At 27.6% G+C, this 19110-nt stretch overlaps 1 protein-coding gene across 2 annotated transcripts in view; it reads left to right on the top strand.

Annotated features, from left to right (window-relative positions):
* Window positions 1-8691, top strand: part of rl (Mitogen-activated protein kinase rl) — a 43081-nt gene extending 34390 nt beyond the window's left edge. For both annotated transcript variants that reach the window (XM_043045595.3, XM_043045596.3), the window contains exons 10-11: window positions 512-644; window positions 1606-8691. In XM_043045595.3, the coding sequence (XP_042901529.1) occupies window positions 512-634 (123 nt within the window). In that variant the 3' untranslated portion in view covers window positions 635-644; window positions 1606-8691. The remainder of the gene's footprint in view (window positions 1-511; window positions 645-1605) is intronic.
* The last annotated feature ends 10419 nt before the right edge of the window (window positions 8692-19110 follow it).

Genomic DNA, 19110 nt, shown 5'->3' with positions numbered 1-19110 from the left:
AAATATTTTTCACTGTATTTTCATTTTGAGACTTTGAAGCTCAACTTTAAAATTTAGTGAAGGAAGTCTTGAATTCACTTACAAATTTCAATTTAGTATTGTTGTAATTAAATATTTACTATTAATATTTTATTTTTATTTATTTTATTTAACAGTTTTATAAAAATATTCTGTGTATTGATCTTTAATTATTATGAGTTGTTCAGTGCTGCATTAATGTAGTCATACAAGATGTTGTTAAACCTTTCTGATTTGATCAAAATAATGCAGAAATTAAACATTCTTTTGTTACTCTTAAATTGAACAAATTATACTTTTTTAATTTCTCCTTTCGCCTTTTTGAAAACTGTTTGGTATATGTATACTGTATTAAAAAACAATGTTTTCTAAAATGTGTAGATTTTTCTTCAGACCTCCTCTGGGTCTGTGTATTCCAAATGTTCAAGATCAATATGTTTTTTTGTTGTTGTATTTTTGTATTATGATTTTTTAATTTTGTTTTCTTCCAAAGCCTGTAGCTGAAGAACCATTTAGGTTTGAAATGGAATTGGATGATCTTCCTAAGGAGCGCTTGAAAGAACTTGTATTTGAAGAGACTGTTGCTTTCCAAAGAAGAATGCAAATGGAACAGTAAATATAACATTGTATGTTATCAATTATAAAATATTTTAAATTTTTTTCTTCAAATCCAAATTTTTGTAGAATTGTTAAACCTTAACATCACAAACTCAAAGAAAGACTAAAAATTTTGTGATACTGAAGATTTTTTCTGGGCTCAGAGAAATAATTTTATAACCGTCGCTAAATATGCGACCCAGCTTAAGGTTTTTGACTTCTCATGCTGAACTCCACAGTCTTGCAATTTTGATCCCAATCTAGAAGACAAGGGAACTCGTGGATCGAGTATTGGGAGAAATTTGCCTTTGTGGAGGACTTTTTTGAGGGAACTAAGCTGATTTCGCATTGCATGACGAGGAAAACCGAGAAGACCTCCCGCGGTTAGCCCGACAGCAGGGGGACCCTAACTCGTTATTCCTCTACCACTGAAGATATTTTACGTCAGCATCGTGGACGGGTACGGAACTCGTATCGACCAGCAATTGCTGGGATTCAAACCCAGTTCACCTCATTGGAAGGCAAACGCTGTATTTCCTGAGCCATCACGGCTCTTAGAGTAATGTTTGGTACCTTTATACCAGTCATAAAACCTATTTTTGAAGTGACTAAGTTTTTAAAGCAGTTTTCAACGATTAATCTTGTGCTTAATGCCTTTTTAATTTTTAAAACTCAGTTTTAGAATTTTTTTCATAATTTTTTTTTTAAGGAAGTGATAAATGCATCAATAAATTCTCCAACGTAAGCATTTGTATGGACGGATAGTATATTTAAAGAAAATAAAAAAATGTAACCATTTTGAGGCAAATTTTTATTGAATGTTAAAGGTTGAAACTTAAATTAAGGAAATCTGATTTCTTTTCATGGCATAATTGTTTTAATGGCTTAAATTTAAAAGTTCTCTAAGATAGAAATCATTGTTTCAGTGAATGAGTGAATAATTGCTGGTATTGATAAAAATCATAAAATGTTGATCTGTTGTTATTTCAGTTACTGAATGTTGGTGCTAGCACTCTGCTTCCGTGCTGAAGTAAGAATTCCTTTCCTTGGATTTTCCCCAAGTGTCTTGTGGTAAAAGATAAACACATAATTTTTTTTGGAAGCAGCATACTTGACTGTTTGTTAACTCATGTAGGGCCTGGTGCCTGTGTATGCTCTGCTTATATATATATATATATGTGTGTGTGATGTACAGATTCTTTAATTCACTTCTCCTTAACAGCTGTGCTTGATGGACCACTGAACTGTGATTAGATTTCTTCACATTGCTTTTCATGTTGTTAAATTTGCTTATTGCAAAGGACCATGCACGATCTAACAGGAAAAGTGTTTTTAGTTTTAAAGTTGTTGTTTTTTTTCCCCAAAGAAATATTGCAGAATTTTGAAAGACCCTGAACAAAAGTTTTAATTGCCAAAGTTTTCAACAAAAAAAATTTGTTTTGAAGGTTTAAAATTTTTTTAAAAATATTATTTTTGCGTTGAAAAAAGTCTGATTTATTTTGAATAGGATGCATTTCTGTGCATTTTGAATGTTTACTGATTTCTATGTTCAAAACAAACAGTTTAATATTGGAAAAGTTTTTCAGAACAGTTTTTATCTATGAAGAGTTTTTCTCTTTTATGCTCAATGCTTCAAAAATGGCTCATTTCTGGTTGTCATACAGTCCGTAGTTGTAAAATATTATCTTTTAAATATGAAATAATTTTTATTGAAATGCTTAAATTCACTGTACTAGAACATGCTAGAAATTATCTTATATTTTCATTGTGAATGTTCATTTTTATGCTTATTATTTTATTTCTTTTTAAATTAGATTTATAAACTTTGCTGGTGTATTATCCATGACACTTATGTTAATTTAATCCAAGAAAAATTTCATGTTGCAAAAAACTGTTTTTTTTTTCTTTAAATTTTAAATGTTTTAATAACTCACAAACTGTCAATTTTAAAGTTGGTACTCAGCATAAACTTTTGTTTAAGGGGTTTATTAAATGACACTCTTCATTTAAAAAAGAGATAATTTGTTTTTCTTAAAAAATGTATATGTTCCTTTATGTTGATTATTAGCATTACACATTTTTAAAAATCTTCAGTTGGTACAGATAATAAAAGCAGATTAATACAAGCCTTTCCTTTGCATTAAAACTACTTCATTTTTAAGCTTTCTAACGTACGACTTTCAATGCATTAATGTATGTTAAACGTTATTATATTTACCGAAAAAGAAGTTAAGGAAATTTATTTGTTTAGAGAAATGTTTTTTTTTATTACTTCTAATTAAAATGTAATCTGCTGTAAAAAAAATGCACCCCTTACCCCAGATTCACAATCACTATATTTCTGTTGCCCCACACTTCCTTTTGTAATGATTGGTTCATCTGAAAAATTTCAATAATTTTAGTTAATGAATATGCAAAATTAAGGCCATTTTTGCTTCAAGTAGCGAAAAACAAACTTGGTGGTGTTGTGAACATAGCTCTGCATTTCTGTAGGGTATTATGTCCTCAAGTTTCGAATTTATATAGAAAGTTTATTGAAATCTATGGGGAGAAGAAAGGAGTGACTTTTTACTTAATTGTAAGTTTATTCATCTAATACTAATGTTTACTTCTACAAACAGCTAAAATGTATGTAATTAAGATAAGTTTGTTTTAAATTGTATATTTTTGATGGCTTTTGAGGAAAAAACAGATTAATATAATTTTGAATACTGCAAAAGTTAGTAATTTTTTGACCCCTTATTTTTCGGAATAATTTTTTTTTAATTTTTGAATTTCTTAATGAATTATTTATTGAACCACTTATTTTGAAAGAAATTTTTTTTTTATGTCTTTGTCAATTTGAAGACTAACTCTTTCTTATGTACTGATGATCTTGTTTATTTAATTAAATTTTTCAAATACTTTAATGAACTTTTGGCTGCCCTCCACAAAATTAAACAAATTGAGTAATACTTTAGTGTTTGAAAAGGTAACATAGAAGGGGAATATCAAATGTTTTATTTTCCATTATTAAAAATACTAAATATGTGTTACTGCAAAAATATAGGTTCGCAATTCTTAGAGCAAAGCATCACTATAAATTACATCTATGCGAATTCATTTTTATCTTATTTTATTTGATATTATTTCTCAGGAAACATCTTTTAATAATCATCTTTTTTTATGACTATTGTTGATCATAAAAGTTATAAATTAAATCTTGAGATTTTTTCAGCCTTAGAAAACGTCTGCACTATATCCTCAACGACGTTTTTTTTTTTAAATATTTGTACGGGTAACTTGTTTATACTTAAAAAAATTATACAAACGTTAGAAGTTATTAAATATTTCTTTTTGTTTATTTGAAAACCAATGAATCAACAAAAAAAAAGATTACAGTAAAAAATAAATCTAATTTATTTTCTTGGTAATGTTACTCTTGTAAATTATCTCAGTTTTATTCAAAACCTTAATTTCATTTATGTTAATTTAGATCATTTTTAAATTCAGTTTTGGTAAGAAATTTCATTTGCATCTTATTATAATCTTTGTTGCTCTTATTTTTCATTCTATAACTTGAATAGGAAACTAGGCTTTAATAAATTAATTTTAAAGGTATAGTTTTAAATTGTTATGAAGGAAGATGTAATATATAGTTTATATAAAAGGTATTATAATTGGAAGTTAATATAAGAAAAGTGCTTAAAATAAACTGAGTTTCTTTTAAGCACTCATAATAAGTAGGCAATGAGAGGAAATAACAAAGTTTCTTATTAAGAAAAATCTATTTCAAGTCTATATCTGATTTTGATATTATTTTACTTATTTCATTATAAATAGTGATTCCTTTTCACTCACCATGCTCATTTTTTAGATATAATTGAATTGTGCATTTAACTTTTGTGCGTATCATTTTGCACTGTTGTAATATTAAATTTTATTTTCAATTAATATTTTGTGTTTCTTGCCAATAATTTTTTTTTTTCGCTTTAAGAAAGATTAATGGAAATGTCACTGAAATTAGTCAGTTTTTTTTCCATCAAAAAAAAAAAAAAAAATATTTAAAATTATGTTTTTGTAAACCAAAATTGTCATAACTACTAGGTTTTCACAATATTTTTTTCATTGTTTGCTACATCAACCTATCCTATTTAGTTTCAGTTGTTTAATACTAATAAACTGTCACACAGAGAAAGTTATTTTTATGTTTATCTGGTGTTATAATTTTACAATTATTGTAATGGAAAAGAAACGTTTCTGTACTTCGACTAATGTGTCGGTTATGTGAGTCATCTTAATAGCTCCTGAAACTGTTTCCTCCTGTGTCTCAAAATTTTTAAGATAGCCAGAATTCAATTTTTTTAAAGGTCATTTTTATATTTTAATTAAGTTTTGCATGCAACAAAATAATCAGTTTTAAAATGAACAGTAACAAAAACTAGCCTGTGATAATAAGTCCAAATGGAATGAATATAACTTATTTTTCAATTTTTTATTGTAGAAATTTCATTGCAACATTTAAAAAATTTTCTAGATTTATCCGAATCAGAATTATCTATAATTGCAGCATAATATAAAACATCTGGAAACTGAGTTTAAAAGTTATTACTTCTTTGTTCGAAAAGAGCACATAAATGTCAAAATAATATACTGAAAATATCCAAATCCCTGTTGAAATCTCTAACAACAACTTCCCTAAAATGATCAAAAAGCAGAGTGGATTTATATTGAAATCAAGCATGTCTGGGAAAAAAATGAATTGCTTAAATTGAAATTTATGTGTTGTAATAATACTGTATTCAAAACATCAAAGGCCTTAGCGATAGCTGCCAAAAAATCATATAAAAAAGATTGTGTGAATTTACGACGGAATGAGCTCTTAAAAAGTTATTTTCCCATATGCTAGGGTGTTATAATCATATTGAATTAAAAGTAGTTAAACCAAGTACATATTTGTAGAATAATTACCAAAAAAAAAGCAGTGAAAAAGCCACCACAATTAAATCCACATTGGACTCACATTCAATCTACATAAATGAAGTCTTTATTTTCCCTTTGACATCTCTATTGTTTTAATAAAGGTATCTAAAATATGAATGTTTTCATGATTCCTTTTAACCCTCCAGTTGTCTGGATTTTTGAAGTTATACTGTGTGTGTATAATAAACTTTTATACAGGACTTGTTTCAAAATATTTTTTCTATATATTACCTTGTTTGTCTTTCAGCAAGGATATTCACTAAAACAGTAAAATAATGTTTATTTTTCTTTTTTCATGCGAAATATGAATTTTATTTGTGATTGTTATAAATACCTATCATAAAATCCATATTTTAAATCTTCAGCAAAACTCTGTATCTTACAAATGATAATATTTGGCAATTATTTAGTTATTAATTAATTTTTCATTAAATTTTTTAAGAACATAAAAAATGCTTCCGATTGAAAATTGCTGCGTAAATATGATTTGCAATATTGTGGAAATTCTGGGAATTTTATGAATGAAATAAATTTTTTTGTTGCTAGTTTTAGCACATAATGCCTAAACTAAATATCTACCAGTTGTGTTGGTGGCACATGTTTCAACAACATGAAGTTTTTGTGGCTTTAAATTAAAGTTGGAAATATTTTCTCATTTCTTTTTTATCCTAGTTTTTCAGCAATTTTGAAGTATTTCTCTGTAATCAGTTTTACATGCTGCAGCTTTCTTGGAAAGAATTGGAGATATATTATTCATGAATAGCAAAAATCTAAGCCCAGAAAAGAATGTAATTGTTTTATGAGAAATATATAGAATGAAGCTACCTTATTTGTTTCATGACTGAAGTATAATTTTGCGATATGGACACAAAAACTGTGATTAGATATTTTCATTGGAGAAAAAAAAAAGAGTAAAATTTTATTTCAAATTTTACAAAAACCTCCAACCATTACCAGAGTGTAAATTGTAATTAATTAGTCATAAATTTACTTTGAAATCCTGACTGTAAATCAAAATAAAAGTTGCAATCACTGCATATATTTACAGTTCAATATTAGCTGTAATTTACAATTATGATTGTGTTTGCTATTACTTCTGTTTAAAATTAAAACCAATGATCATTTGTAATCATGCAATAGATAGTAACCAATAATTACAATTACTTGTATTCATACTTAAAATTTTATCTACAATTTTGATTGCTTTTAATCATGCTTAAAATTGTAGTTGTTAATTATAATTGTTTGTAATCAATTGTATTTAGTCTGGCTGAGCTGTTATTTTATTGAATAATAAGATTGTTAAAATTCTAAGAAGATAAGGCATATCAGAGTTAATGTCCCATTTTACAAATATTTTATTGCGATTCTTGTGGGAATTATTAAGTTCTCCAAATTTTTAAACTAGGGTTTCCCAACCTTTTTGCTGAGGAATCTTTTGAAAAATATTTTGGTTTTTGGGAGTCACAACAACTTAATTTCTTACATAAACTATAAATATTCTTTTTGTAATTACACCACCGACAAAGATAAAAAATCGAAAAGACAAAAATGTATGCATAGTAATACTTTTGAATTAAAAAACATTTTAAGTTTCCTAAATAAATTTAAATTATCGCAAGCCACAATAGAAAACTCAGTTTTATTTATTGTTATTTACTATTTTATTGCCTATAAATTTTTAAATAAATCTTTGAATGATATTTGTTTTAAACATATTTTGATTGTTGAATATTTCCTTTTAAAAACTGGTGTGTGTTAAAAGTTCAATTATTTTACATTAAATAAGATCCTCTACATTTTGGATTTTTAATGTTTTAAAAATGTATTGATATTAAGCTATTTATAATCTATCTTGTGTTAGTAACTCATTTTGACTTGAAGTTAAGGCTCCCAGGACCCGTACTACGATCTTCCTGGAATGAATTCCCTCTGAGAAGTGACGTATGGAATGTCTTATTCCAGACAATGTTTAAAACCTTACCATGAGCGTGAATCGGTTAGAACAACTTTCTGGACATGATGTTAACAATTAGCCTATTTAAAACGTACTTTAATTTTCAATGCTGTAAAAGCTTTCTTAAGGACTTTAATTTTCTTAACTTTCTAAATTAGTAAAGAAAATTAACAGTTGTAAAACATTAACAAAATTTGAAGTAAACTGTTCCTATAATATTTGCTTAGTATAGCATTTTTCTAATCTTAATTTTTTAATTTAGTCCATTTGAATATTAATTAAAATCATGTTGAATATTAGTTAAAATCATTCAGACAAAAATTAATCAAAACTAAAATAATATCTGGATTTGGTGAGGCTAAATAATGCCACAAAAATTACAATTAGTGTTGATTAGAAAACAGCATTTCCAATGGAATAGCCATTAACGGGTGATTGAAAGTTTGTCACCTACGCCATGTCGGAAGTTAGTAAATAAATATCGACGATTCCGTGTGGAAAGAGGGGAGGAGGCAGCCATCCAGAATCAGTTTCCTGTTGGAATTGTAATCTGATAGTAAGAGTCCAGGCTTTTTAAATTGGAGGAGTCAAAATCGTTAAGATACAGAAACCAAGGCAGGCTTTATGATGAAAGTAATAAATAACCTATTATCATAGATTCTGATATGCATTTTCTTCTGCTGTTTTGATAACGGTTATTGAAATATAGTGTTAAGATATCCCTCTAATAAACTTTAATGCTAATAGTTTTATACCTGTTGATGATGTCTATTTTAAAAATTATATAAACTAATCATGAATTAAAATATATAACATTTTATAAAATGAATTAGTTTAGGCGTTATGTGTGCATGGATATTTATTTTCTTTGTATTCTGCAAAGCTCTTTAAAAAAATGTATCATTCCTAGTTCTTATGACTAAAAGAATGATGAAGTTTCATTGTACACAGAATGATGTCTTTTTTTGTTTTTTTTTTTGTGTGTACATAAGTGTAAATAATTTTATGTAAATATATTTATATTCATGAGATGTTTCTTTATATTTCAATGATTAGTACATTGTTCTCTTCATATCTCGTATAGATGTTGACTGTATCTTCACTTTCTTTTTTTTCTAATGTCTATCTTAAGTAAAATAAAATACATTATTTCCAAATTGAAATTGTGTTGATTTGTGCAATAGTACAAAATAATTCGATTTCATGATATCTTTTTTTAAAAATAAAATTGTAAGAAACTCAATTTATTTTAAGAGATAATTGACAACACACTGTGAAGGGCTATTATTACTCGCTGTGATGAAACGTTTACAACTCTCGAAAATTGAACCTTAACTCTGGAATTTTGGGTTCTTGTTTGTTATATGTGTTCTAGTGAATATGGCATATTTACACATAAGCAAGTATTTATTACTTTTATATATGACCCATTCCCAAATAGCAATATAAGGTTTTTTCAACACAACAAAAATCTTTTCCTGTAAACCTAAAAAGGGTTTATTACACGGTTTACGTGTAAACCTTCTAACCTTAAAACGAGGTCTGCGACAATCTGCTCTATTCTACGCACATTACCCTAATCCAAAACCTTGGGAAACAACCTTCAACATAACAACCTTAAAACGAGGTTGTCTTTGGGTTTTCAAGCGTAAAAAAAACCTTGAATAAAGCTAGTTCTAAGATGAAAATCATCTTAAATCTACATAATTATAAGGTTTCCGTTTGCTCAGCTAAAATCTACCCTGTCATAAGATTTTCATTGACAATGCAATTTAATGCTATTGCTAGTGTAAGTCAGCTAAAACGTCATTCTGAACGTGATGTCATCTCTCCCACGATTATATGACGGTGCGTTTCATTATTTGTTTTATATTTTACTTCTTATAGCTTCCCAGTCCGAGGGAAATTCTCCTTTCCATCAATTTTGCTTGATTATTTTGGGGAAAATAGTTATTGTTTATCAGTCTGACTTACTTTGCTGAAGGAACTTAGTGATTTACAAGTTAAAATATCGTTTAATATGAAATTTTTTATTTTATTTAACGATTTGATTAATAAAAACAAAATAAATAGAACATATGTAATACTCAAAGAGGGTCTGCGTATTTTCTTCTTTCTTATTCGGAAATTTATGCGGTGTGAGAAATTTTGATGAATGCAAAAGTGTTCAGTTTTTTGTATATCAAAGAAAATTAACATGAAATATCTTTTGTCAAAATAAGTAAAATTCAACTGATTAATTATCTCTTACTTAATGTGTATGATATGATAAATGTAGGAAATTTAATGATAACAATTTTTTTTTTTTAAAATCGTTTAATGAATGTAGAAATTCTAAACATATTTTTTAATGCACAACAACAAATAAATATTATGATTATCATAACAATTAGTATATGACAAGTGCATTTGTACAAATCAGATATGCCATAATTATATTAGGTATTTTGTTAATGTATAAAAATATTATTTGTATAATAACCATTAGTGAATAATACAAAACAGATATACCATAATTAAATCAACTATTTCGTCAATACATAAACAAATGATATTATAGGTATAATAACCACCAGTGAATACGTAACATATTTAACATGAAGGAATTACAACAATCTTCATTCAAATAAATGACTTCCTCGTCAGATATGCTCCTTTCTCTGAAAAATAAGAGGAAATTTTTGTGTGCGTATATTGAATGAAATCTTATGCATATACATATGAATTGTATGTACATACTTATTGTACGTACAGGAATACATGCCTACATTATATGTATGCAGGTGCTTGCACACGTATATAATTATATATCTGTGGTTACTTTAAATATCGTTGAATGAATAACATTGTTATTAGACAGTACATGCATATAGTACATGCACACGTGAGTACATTGTATGTCATATGGACGTAGAATGAATAAATTACTTGTTGAAAACAAAAAGCAGACTACTCTGAAAATTTTTTGATCTAATGATCGGTTGTTTTTGTTGGTTTATGTCGTACTAAATATGAACAATGGGCTATTGGTGTAGAGTTGGGAAACATTCTTGAGGATGATCCGATAATATGTCAACACAATTTTGATCCTCTGCAGAGGGGATGGATCCCCTCCTTGACGACCTGCGAGTGAAGTCGAGCTCTTAATGGCAATATTTTCTAAAAAAGATTTAAAAATCATTTACTTTTCCTTTAAGGAGGATAGGTAGGAAATTGCAATATTTTTACGTCATTGAAAAAAGGTTTTTACTGCAAACCTTTTCGCGACAATGAAAATAAAGTCAAAACACAAGGTTGTCGTAAGGTTACATGCTTTCTGGGATTATATCTAAACTTATCCAGTCCCATAACTTTTCCTATTATTTGTTGAATTTTTGTGCATTTGATGTTGTTATTCTAAGATTTAATAAGGAAACATTTAGTTATGGTTTGATTAAGGGTGTTCAATTGACCGAAATTTCCTTTAGTTTTATCGAAAATAATGAATTGAGGTTAGGGATGTTTCTTAAAAAAGCCTCTTTCAAAATAGATTATTTTTTTTTTCTTTTTTTTTTTTTTAATGTTTATTGAGTATTTAAATAGGGAGATTTTGCACCTAAGCAATCATACTTGATTATATAGAAGAATAATCTAAAATCATATTTCTTAGTATACATTGTTCGAAATAGTTTTTGCATATATTTAAGTTCTATAACTTGCATTTTTCTGTTCTGAAAGATGATGTATGGGAAAGCGAAATTTAAAGGATTGAAACTAGATGACTAAAATACGACTTTTGTACTTTTTGATTTTTTTGTATCTCAGATTATATTCATGTTGCTATTTAATTTCGTCGTTTATTCAGCAAATTTAGAATTAAAAACGTTTTTTTTTTCTTTCTGTTTTTATTATAGTGCGGCATTTTTACGGAGTGTTTCTGATAGACTTTATTCTTTTATTGTCACTTTTTCCTGTACGGTAAGACATAACCGGTAACATAGAAAACTATGATTTTTAACTTTAAATTATATTTTAAGAACAATTTTTTTTCTTTTCTTATTAACTTTTTTTTATCAGCGTTTTTATTATGACCCAGCATTTTTTAATGAACGCTATCACTTTTTTCTCAAGAATATGGCAACTGGAAAAAGTTATTGAGATTTTTAGCATTAAATTTCTCGTTTAAGAATTATGAACGATTTTTATTTTGATTTCTATCTAGCTCTTTCTTTTAAAAAAAATTTGTATCGACGATTTTATGCAATAATTGGAAAATACCAATTAAATGCGATGTTGTTGTTGTCCGTTAGGGCTAGGGGTGCTATTGTTCTTGTTTTTAGTGGCACCATCTACTGCCAAGAAATCGACTTGTGTCGCACACATACGTCACAACTCGTTTTTCAGGGAGGACACATTCACACCGTACAGTAATCCGTAGATTGTTATTTTGACCTGAACCAGAGCACGATCAATCTCAGATGCAGTACCCCCAGAGATATAATTTGTAATGAGAACGTGGAGGAGTTTGTGACCTTACAGATTTAACATGCACCAGTCACCATTTACTACACGGGGAGTCTTCGGCCGCCTGGATTCGAACTCCCATTCTCAAGAATTTTAGTCCAGTGCCCTGCCAATCCAACTATCTCGGATCCATTAAATACGAAATTGCAATAAAATACAATAACTGGAAAATTGAGATGTTTCGCTTTAAAATAAGAATTGAAAATCAATTATTTTTTCTGTTTCGTTTTTTGGGTATTTTATTTATAGCGGGGCATTTTTAAAAGCACTTCAGATAGACTATATTTCTTTTAACTTGTTATAGATACGCGAAAAATATTTTAGAATTAAAGTTTTGTTTTAAGAATTAAGAGAATTATTTTTCCTTCCTATTTCTCTTTTTTTTTTCAACTTTACAACTTCTGTATTTTTTTTTTCTCTTTATATAGCTATTAGCTAGTATTTTAGTTATTTGCTTAAATATTTTTAATAGCTCGGGATAGCTTGGTTGCTAAAGCGTTGGTCCCATATCCAAGAGGTCGTGAGTTCGATCTCCGCAGACCAAAGACTTCCCGTATAGTAAAAGGTGACTGGTGCACTTTAAATCTGCCGAGTCACAAGGTCCTCTCTCATAACAATTCAATACTTCTAGGGGTACTGAATTGTAGTTTGATCGTTCTCTGGTTCAGGTCTAAATTACTATTTGTGGATGAATACATGGGTGTATGAATAGGTCCGCTTATAAATAGGCTATGACGTGTGTGTGGTGAAGTCGTATTCTTGTCCATAGATGTCACCACTAAATAAAACAAGAAACGCAACCTCTGCTTCACTAAGCTGACTTGCTAGTTGGCAAGTGAGGTTCGAAACAACATATTTCTAATGAATAACTATTATGTTTCTTCCCTTTCGTTTTATATTTTCCCCCTTATGTTTCCCCCATGCCAATAATTTAGCAAAGTTTTGATTCATTTTCAACAATGACTAAACTTATTTACATACAAATTTTTTTTATTTATTAGTGATTTGTTTAAAAAAATGTTGCTATTCGGCCGATTTTTTGGGTCGAAAATTCGGTATTCGATTAAATCACTGCTCGATACATCTTTAGTTCATACATTACAATTGAATAAACCGAATGGATTATTGTTAAATTTTGTAATATGTAAACTAAAATGTATTTATGATTAGAGTTTATGAAAAAAAAATTTCCTATGACAAAATTTTTTATTGAATTATCAAAAAATTATCCAGTGTATTTTTTGTTGTATTCTGAATAGTCAAGTTTTTCTCCTTTTACAAATTTATGCTATTTTGTTAAATTTAATTTAATTTTGTTAATATCACTGAAAACGATAACAATGGTAACTTAACTTGGGAAAACATATATTAGCATATCTTACAACTATCGCGTATTTTTGTTTAATGAAAACATTCTTCGATGATTTGTTTGTCTTTTCGAAGAATGTTCTATCAAAATTCCACCCACTTAAATATTTCATTGAAAATTTAATATTTAAAATGCTACTAGGTGTTTTAATTTTAAACTGAAGAGTATTTTCTTCACGCCATCAAATTTAAATCAAAAATGTAATTTTTCTTCCACCTATAACACCGTTTGCCTTTGTCTAAAAAAGTTTTTAGTTTATTTAAGACTACCAATTTTAATTAAATTCATTTTTTAATCACTTGAATGCAATATTTGATTTTAAATACTTTAAAAAATCCATATATTAAATTTCATGAGTGGTTTATTCATTTCAAACTTTTTCTAACGCTTTTTTTTAAATAGCTGCGTTGCAATATTTGAGTCGGGGGGGGGGCAAATATTTTTTTAAAAGAAACTCCAGACTATATATGAGTAACATAAAATTTTTTAAATAAATCTTTTTACGTTATTTCTTTATGTAAATCTTTTTCTTAATTTATTATTCAAACTAAACGCTCTTTCGCGCACTTTAATATTCACATCCTGTCTGTCAAAAAAGAAAACTTAATTCTTTTTCTACTTCAATAGAACAGGTATCAATAAAAGGTTTCTTACCTGATTCTTCTATCCGGGTCGGTTCGTATCTAAATAAATGAGGAGTATTTTTTCTTGAGTAAGTAATGACCACATACTCAAGAAAAAATACTCCTTCGAATTAGTTAACATGTGTATATTAACGAAACAACACTACAAAAACAACATGGTCTCTCCTTCGCCAGTAACACAACTCTTCAAAAATTGTCGCTCTTAGAGTTCTATATGCAGTAGCGCCATCTAGTATGTCCTCTGGCAAGGAAAATGGTATTCTGTTTTTAACACTCCCCTTTTTGAGTTTCGGGGCATGTTGAACCGAATCTCAATACTTCATTGTCCAAATCTGGAGGGTGAGTGAACAACACGTCCAACTCTGGTAGCAGCAGGAGTGGAATCAGCAATGTCCGATGATGGTCTTTCTGGCTCATCTTTGGAAGTCTCTGGCAGCTGGTCTTCGTTGTTGAGATTCTCCTCGTCCAGTTCTAATGGGCAGAGGTTTTGAATTGGTCTGATCAGAATTCCGAATTTGGTCTTAACTTTGGCTCTTCTGATCAGTCCATCTTTACTTGTGTAAACTGAGAGTATTCTTCCCAAGAGCCAATGTATTCGTTTGAGATTATCATTCCAAATCAAGATGATATCTCCAACTTTAGGATGATATGTTGGTTTTCGAACTGTCAGTCTATGATGTAGCTAACTCAGATATTCACTACGGAATCTTGCTCGTAAATCTGTCATCAGTCTTCTTCTATACACAAGTCTTTTGTTTAGTTCCGTCTTGTCAGTCCGTAGTACTACTAGTCGTGCTGTTCTGTTCGCACTGTTTTAAATTTATTCATTTGAAAATGATTTCATATGTTACGCTAGTTTACTTTTGATAATGGCAACAAAACACTCAAATGTTTAAATGCTATTCAAAATTTATTTTTAAAACTTTCTAACGAAAAAAATATTTAAGTCAAAAACAATGTTGGTTGTCCATTTTCCTTTCTTTCAGGTTAATATATTTAATGCAATTGAATTTGTTAAATTTCTAATTGAAATAAAAAAGCAATACATATTTTTGCTCTACATAGTTAATAAATATTATTAGGTGAAATTTGTAACAAATGAATAAATAAATTAATTTCAAACTTACCTCTTACCTTTTCTGCTGTTATCGTTTGGATTCTATTTATTTCTGCTAATAGACACTTGAGAACAATACCGAAAATATAGATACAAATAAAAAATTATGCCACTTTTTCTGAAAAAGTTGCAAACAGGGGTGGTGTCAAAAATAAATAAACTTACAATCAAATTAATATATTGAACAATAAAAAAATATGCTTTAAATTAATAAACGTTTCTTATTCTCGTCGCGAAATAAGATAGAAATTTTGTAATGGGATAACTCAGTAAAAAGAAACGAAATTAAACTAGAAAAAAAAAATATTCAAAGGTTTTAAAATAATTATAATTTTCCGAAATTGTTGAATGAATTTTCTAACAACGAATATATTAAAATGAATTTTTTAATATTTAGTATCATCTTGAATTTAAGATCCAAATTTTAAAATTTATATCTATCTATCTATATCTATATATATATATATATATATATATATATATATATATATATATATATATATATATATATATATATATATATATATATATATATATATATATATGGTATTTAAATAAATGTTTTTAAAAACATTAGAACTCTAAGTAATTAGTTTATTTATATTATAATTAAAATAATTTATTTTATCGTAAAAATGAAAAGTGCAGATATTTTTTTCTTTTTTAATACCTTAATCCAAAAAAAACTAAAATTTATATTATCATCTTAATTACGAAGCAAGATTAATTCCTCGGGGTAAATAGTATTTAATAAAATAGTATGATCTTGAAAATTAAAGATAATTAAATCATCAATAAATCTAAAAACAAATTTGATATTAAGAGTATAATTTTTTTCACAATAGTGTAAAAATAAGTTAGCTAAGAGAAATGAAAAATTAGATCCCTGTGGTATTCCACCAATATGAATAAAAATATGTTTCCCCATATAATAAATCTACCTCTATATCCCATATATAAATATACCCCTTAAAATAAATCTACCTATCTCCCCCATATCATTAATCCTAGTTTAATGATCATTGTAAAGATAATTATTACAAAGACAAATAGTAATTAGAGCTTCCCAATAATCGAAATATCAATTAGGAATATTTTTTATAATTATAGTAATAACTCAAAAGAGCATCCTTTAGTTTAGGAAAGGGAACGCTATTGAAGAGATCCTGGAAATCAAAAGTTTCAATAGAATTTATTTCGTTTAATGAATTCAAAAATCGATTGACTATTAGTGATAATACAAGAAAAACCTTCTTCAATGGACATTGCTCCATACTTTTATTTAAGAAGTTAAAGAAAATGGTTTACTTTGGTAAGTATCAGACCCACAGATGATTGTTCTGAATTTAATAGGAATTTTAGGAAAGATAATTAAGTATGGAAATTGTGTATTGCTAATTTTAATTTTTCACTTCTTACTTAATGCTAGAATTTTTTTAATCATAATATTATTATTTAAATTACTAAGCTTAAAATTTGTATTATTTTTTTAAACTCTTTATTTAAAAGTTCAACATGGAAACTTTTTTTTACAGAAGATTGCATAATTATTCTTAGCTTTGTCTAAGGGGGATTTAAAATTTTGCTGTTGTTGTAGTTTCTTAATGAATCGATCTATTTTAGATAAATGGGTTGAATTGCTACAATTATTTAAATTTTCCTTATTATTGAAAACAAAGTTTTTTAAGTAATAATATACAGCCCATTTCCATTCTGTTAACATATCTAAAGGAAGAGATAATCTATTGATCATACATATCAATAACCTAGAATTGAATCAATTTAGAGTACATAACTTTCACAGTGTCAAAATTAATACTTTAAACATAGTAGAAGATATCGATTTGAGACCACAAAATGAGAATTACTTCATGCTTTTATACGAAACAATTTTGCCGTATGAGCTAAACGACACCTCCCAACATACACAGATTAACTCCTCAACTTAACTCACCTTTTCATATTAGAGATAAGCGTACAAATCGAGGTAAACGGGGATCAGGAAATAATGAAATCTCTATTAACAAATTAAATGAAAATTTTATTTCGAATATGAAAAAAGATTTTTATAAACTTTTTAATATTAAACCAATGAAAGATTTTGTTTTCTCCCTTAAAGATAATGATATAAATATCATCTTCAAGATTTTTTTTTTATAAACGCTTCTTTTAGTAATTTACATTCCAAAATTCTTTGTGTCCATCTTGTAAAAGCTAAAATGAGTAAAATTTCACCAAATGAAAAAAAAAGTGCCTAACTAATATTTCGTTATTAACTTTCGATGTTTTCAATAAGAATAAATTTCGTGATAATTTTAAAAATTGTCTCAATTAAAATATTTTAACGTAATTAGAAGCTTTAAATATAATAAATCTCTTGGTAGAACTATTTTTAATGATAATGACATTAGTAAAAATTTAGGGAAAATAATTATATCCGATTATGAATGTCGCTGTGAAGAAGAGAAATATTTTGAATGTTTTGATAAGCATTATAAACATATTATTTCTAGTAATTTAAATATTAGGGAAAACTCAGAAGTAAGAAATTTAATGTTAAACTGCATAAAATTTAGACCCATTTACCATATATAACTGAATAAAATTCTAAAATACTTTCTTAATGATCTCAATGATTTTTGATTAAAGATATCAAATAGATTTTCCTTACCTTTAGGAATTTTATCTTTACCTATGTTAACAGTATGGAAATGGGATGTTTATTATTACTTAAAAAACTTTGTTTTCAATAATAAGGAGAATTAAAATTACTGTAACAATTCAACTTATTTTTCTTAAATTGATCAATCCATTAAGCAACTGCAAGAAAATTTTGTAATTATCCCCATAGACGAAGCTAACATAAAATATGCAATCATCTGTTAAAGATTCCATGTTGAACTTTTGAATAGGGAGTTAAAAATAGTAAAAATGTTAAGCTTAGTAATTTAAATAACAATATTGTCATTAAAAATTTTTGGCTTTGTATAAGGAGTTAAAAATTAAAATCAGCAATATACAATTTCCATACTTTTTACCAAGAAGGGTTTTCTTGGACTCAAGGCTTATTAAAAAATGGAAACGAAAAGTAAGTTGATTATTAAACCACATTTAACAATGTTGTGCTTAATAATAATAAATAAAATTATTATTTTGTTAATACAATTCAGAATATATTGGGTAATTTCGCAGTTCTGTTCTGCACGGAAAATTGATTTATGCCTTAAATTTAGAAAAGTCTTATTTTTATTCGCATAAAATCCTGAAACAAAATTATAATTTCTTATTATGCTTTAAACCGTGAAATCACCTTATTATGTTAAGTTCTTACGTGTGTTTTATTTTCAAATCTCATTGAAACAGATGAATTTAATCGTTAAATTAAAATTAATAGTTATAATAATAAGAAGAACATTGCGATCGATTTCATTCATTTCAATGAATGTCATTATTTGTAGGTTTTCATTATGCTCTGTGAAAAATTAGAGTTGAGCTACAATTAAAAAAACAAAACATTCAGGACATTCTTTAATGTAATGGCTTCGGTCAGAATATTTTGAATGTTTAGGAAAAATATTGTGATGATTAAATTTTATTTAATTCTAATGTCTACTTAAATTTGCAGAAACACTGCTTAAATGATTCGCGAGAGCTAGTCATGAAATAATAGTTAATCATAATAAAGTAATCGCTCCTTCTTGGAGAGACATTTGAAACCTAACAATTCAATATCACTCTTATTCTAGGGCGCCCTCTTTATTAGGTAAGAGCCAAGAGAAAATAACTATATCATGCCAAGAGAATATTAAGCCAAGCTCTCTCTCTCTCTCACCCACATGGCCAGGATAGCCTGGTCGGTAGGGCGCTGGGCTCATGTCCAAGAGTTCGATCCCCGCCGTCCGAAGACTCCCCATGTAGTAAATGGTGACTGATGCACGTTAAA

The sequence above is a fragment of the Parasteatoda tepidariorum genome, chromosome 10, assembly GCF_982258835.1.
Source record: "Parasteatoda tepidariorum strain Cologne lab strain chromosome 10, Ptep-v5.0, whole genome shotgun sequence".
Lineage (NCBI taxonomy): Eukaryota > Metazoa > Arthropoda > Arachnida > Araneae > Theridiidae > Parasteatoda > Parasteatoda tepidariorum.
This window is presented reverse-complemented; position numbering and strand designations above follow the sequence as displayed.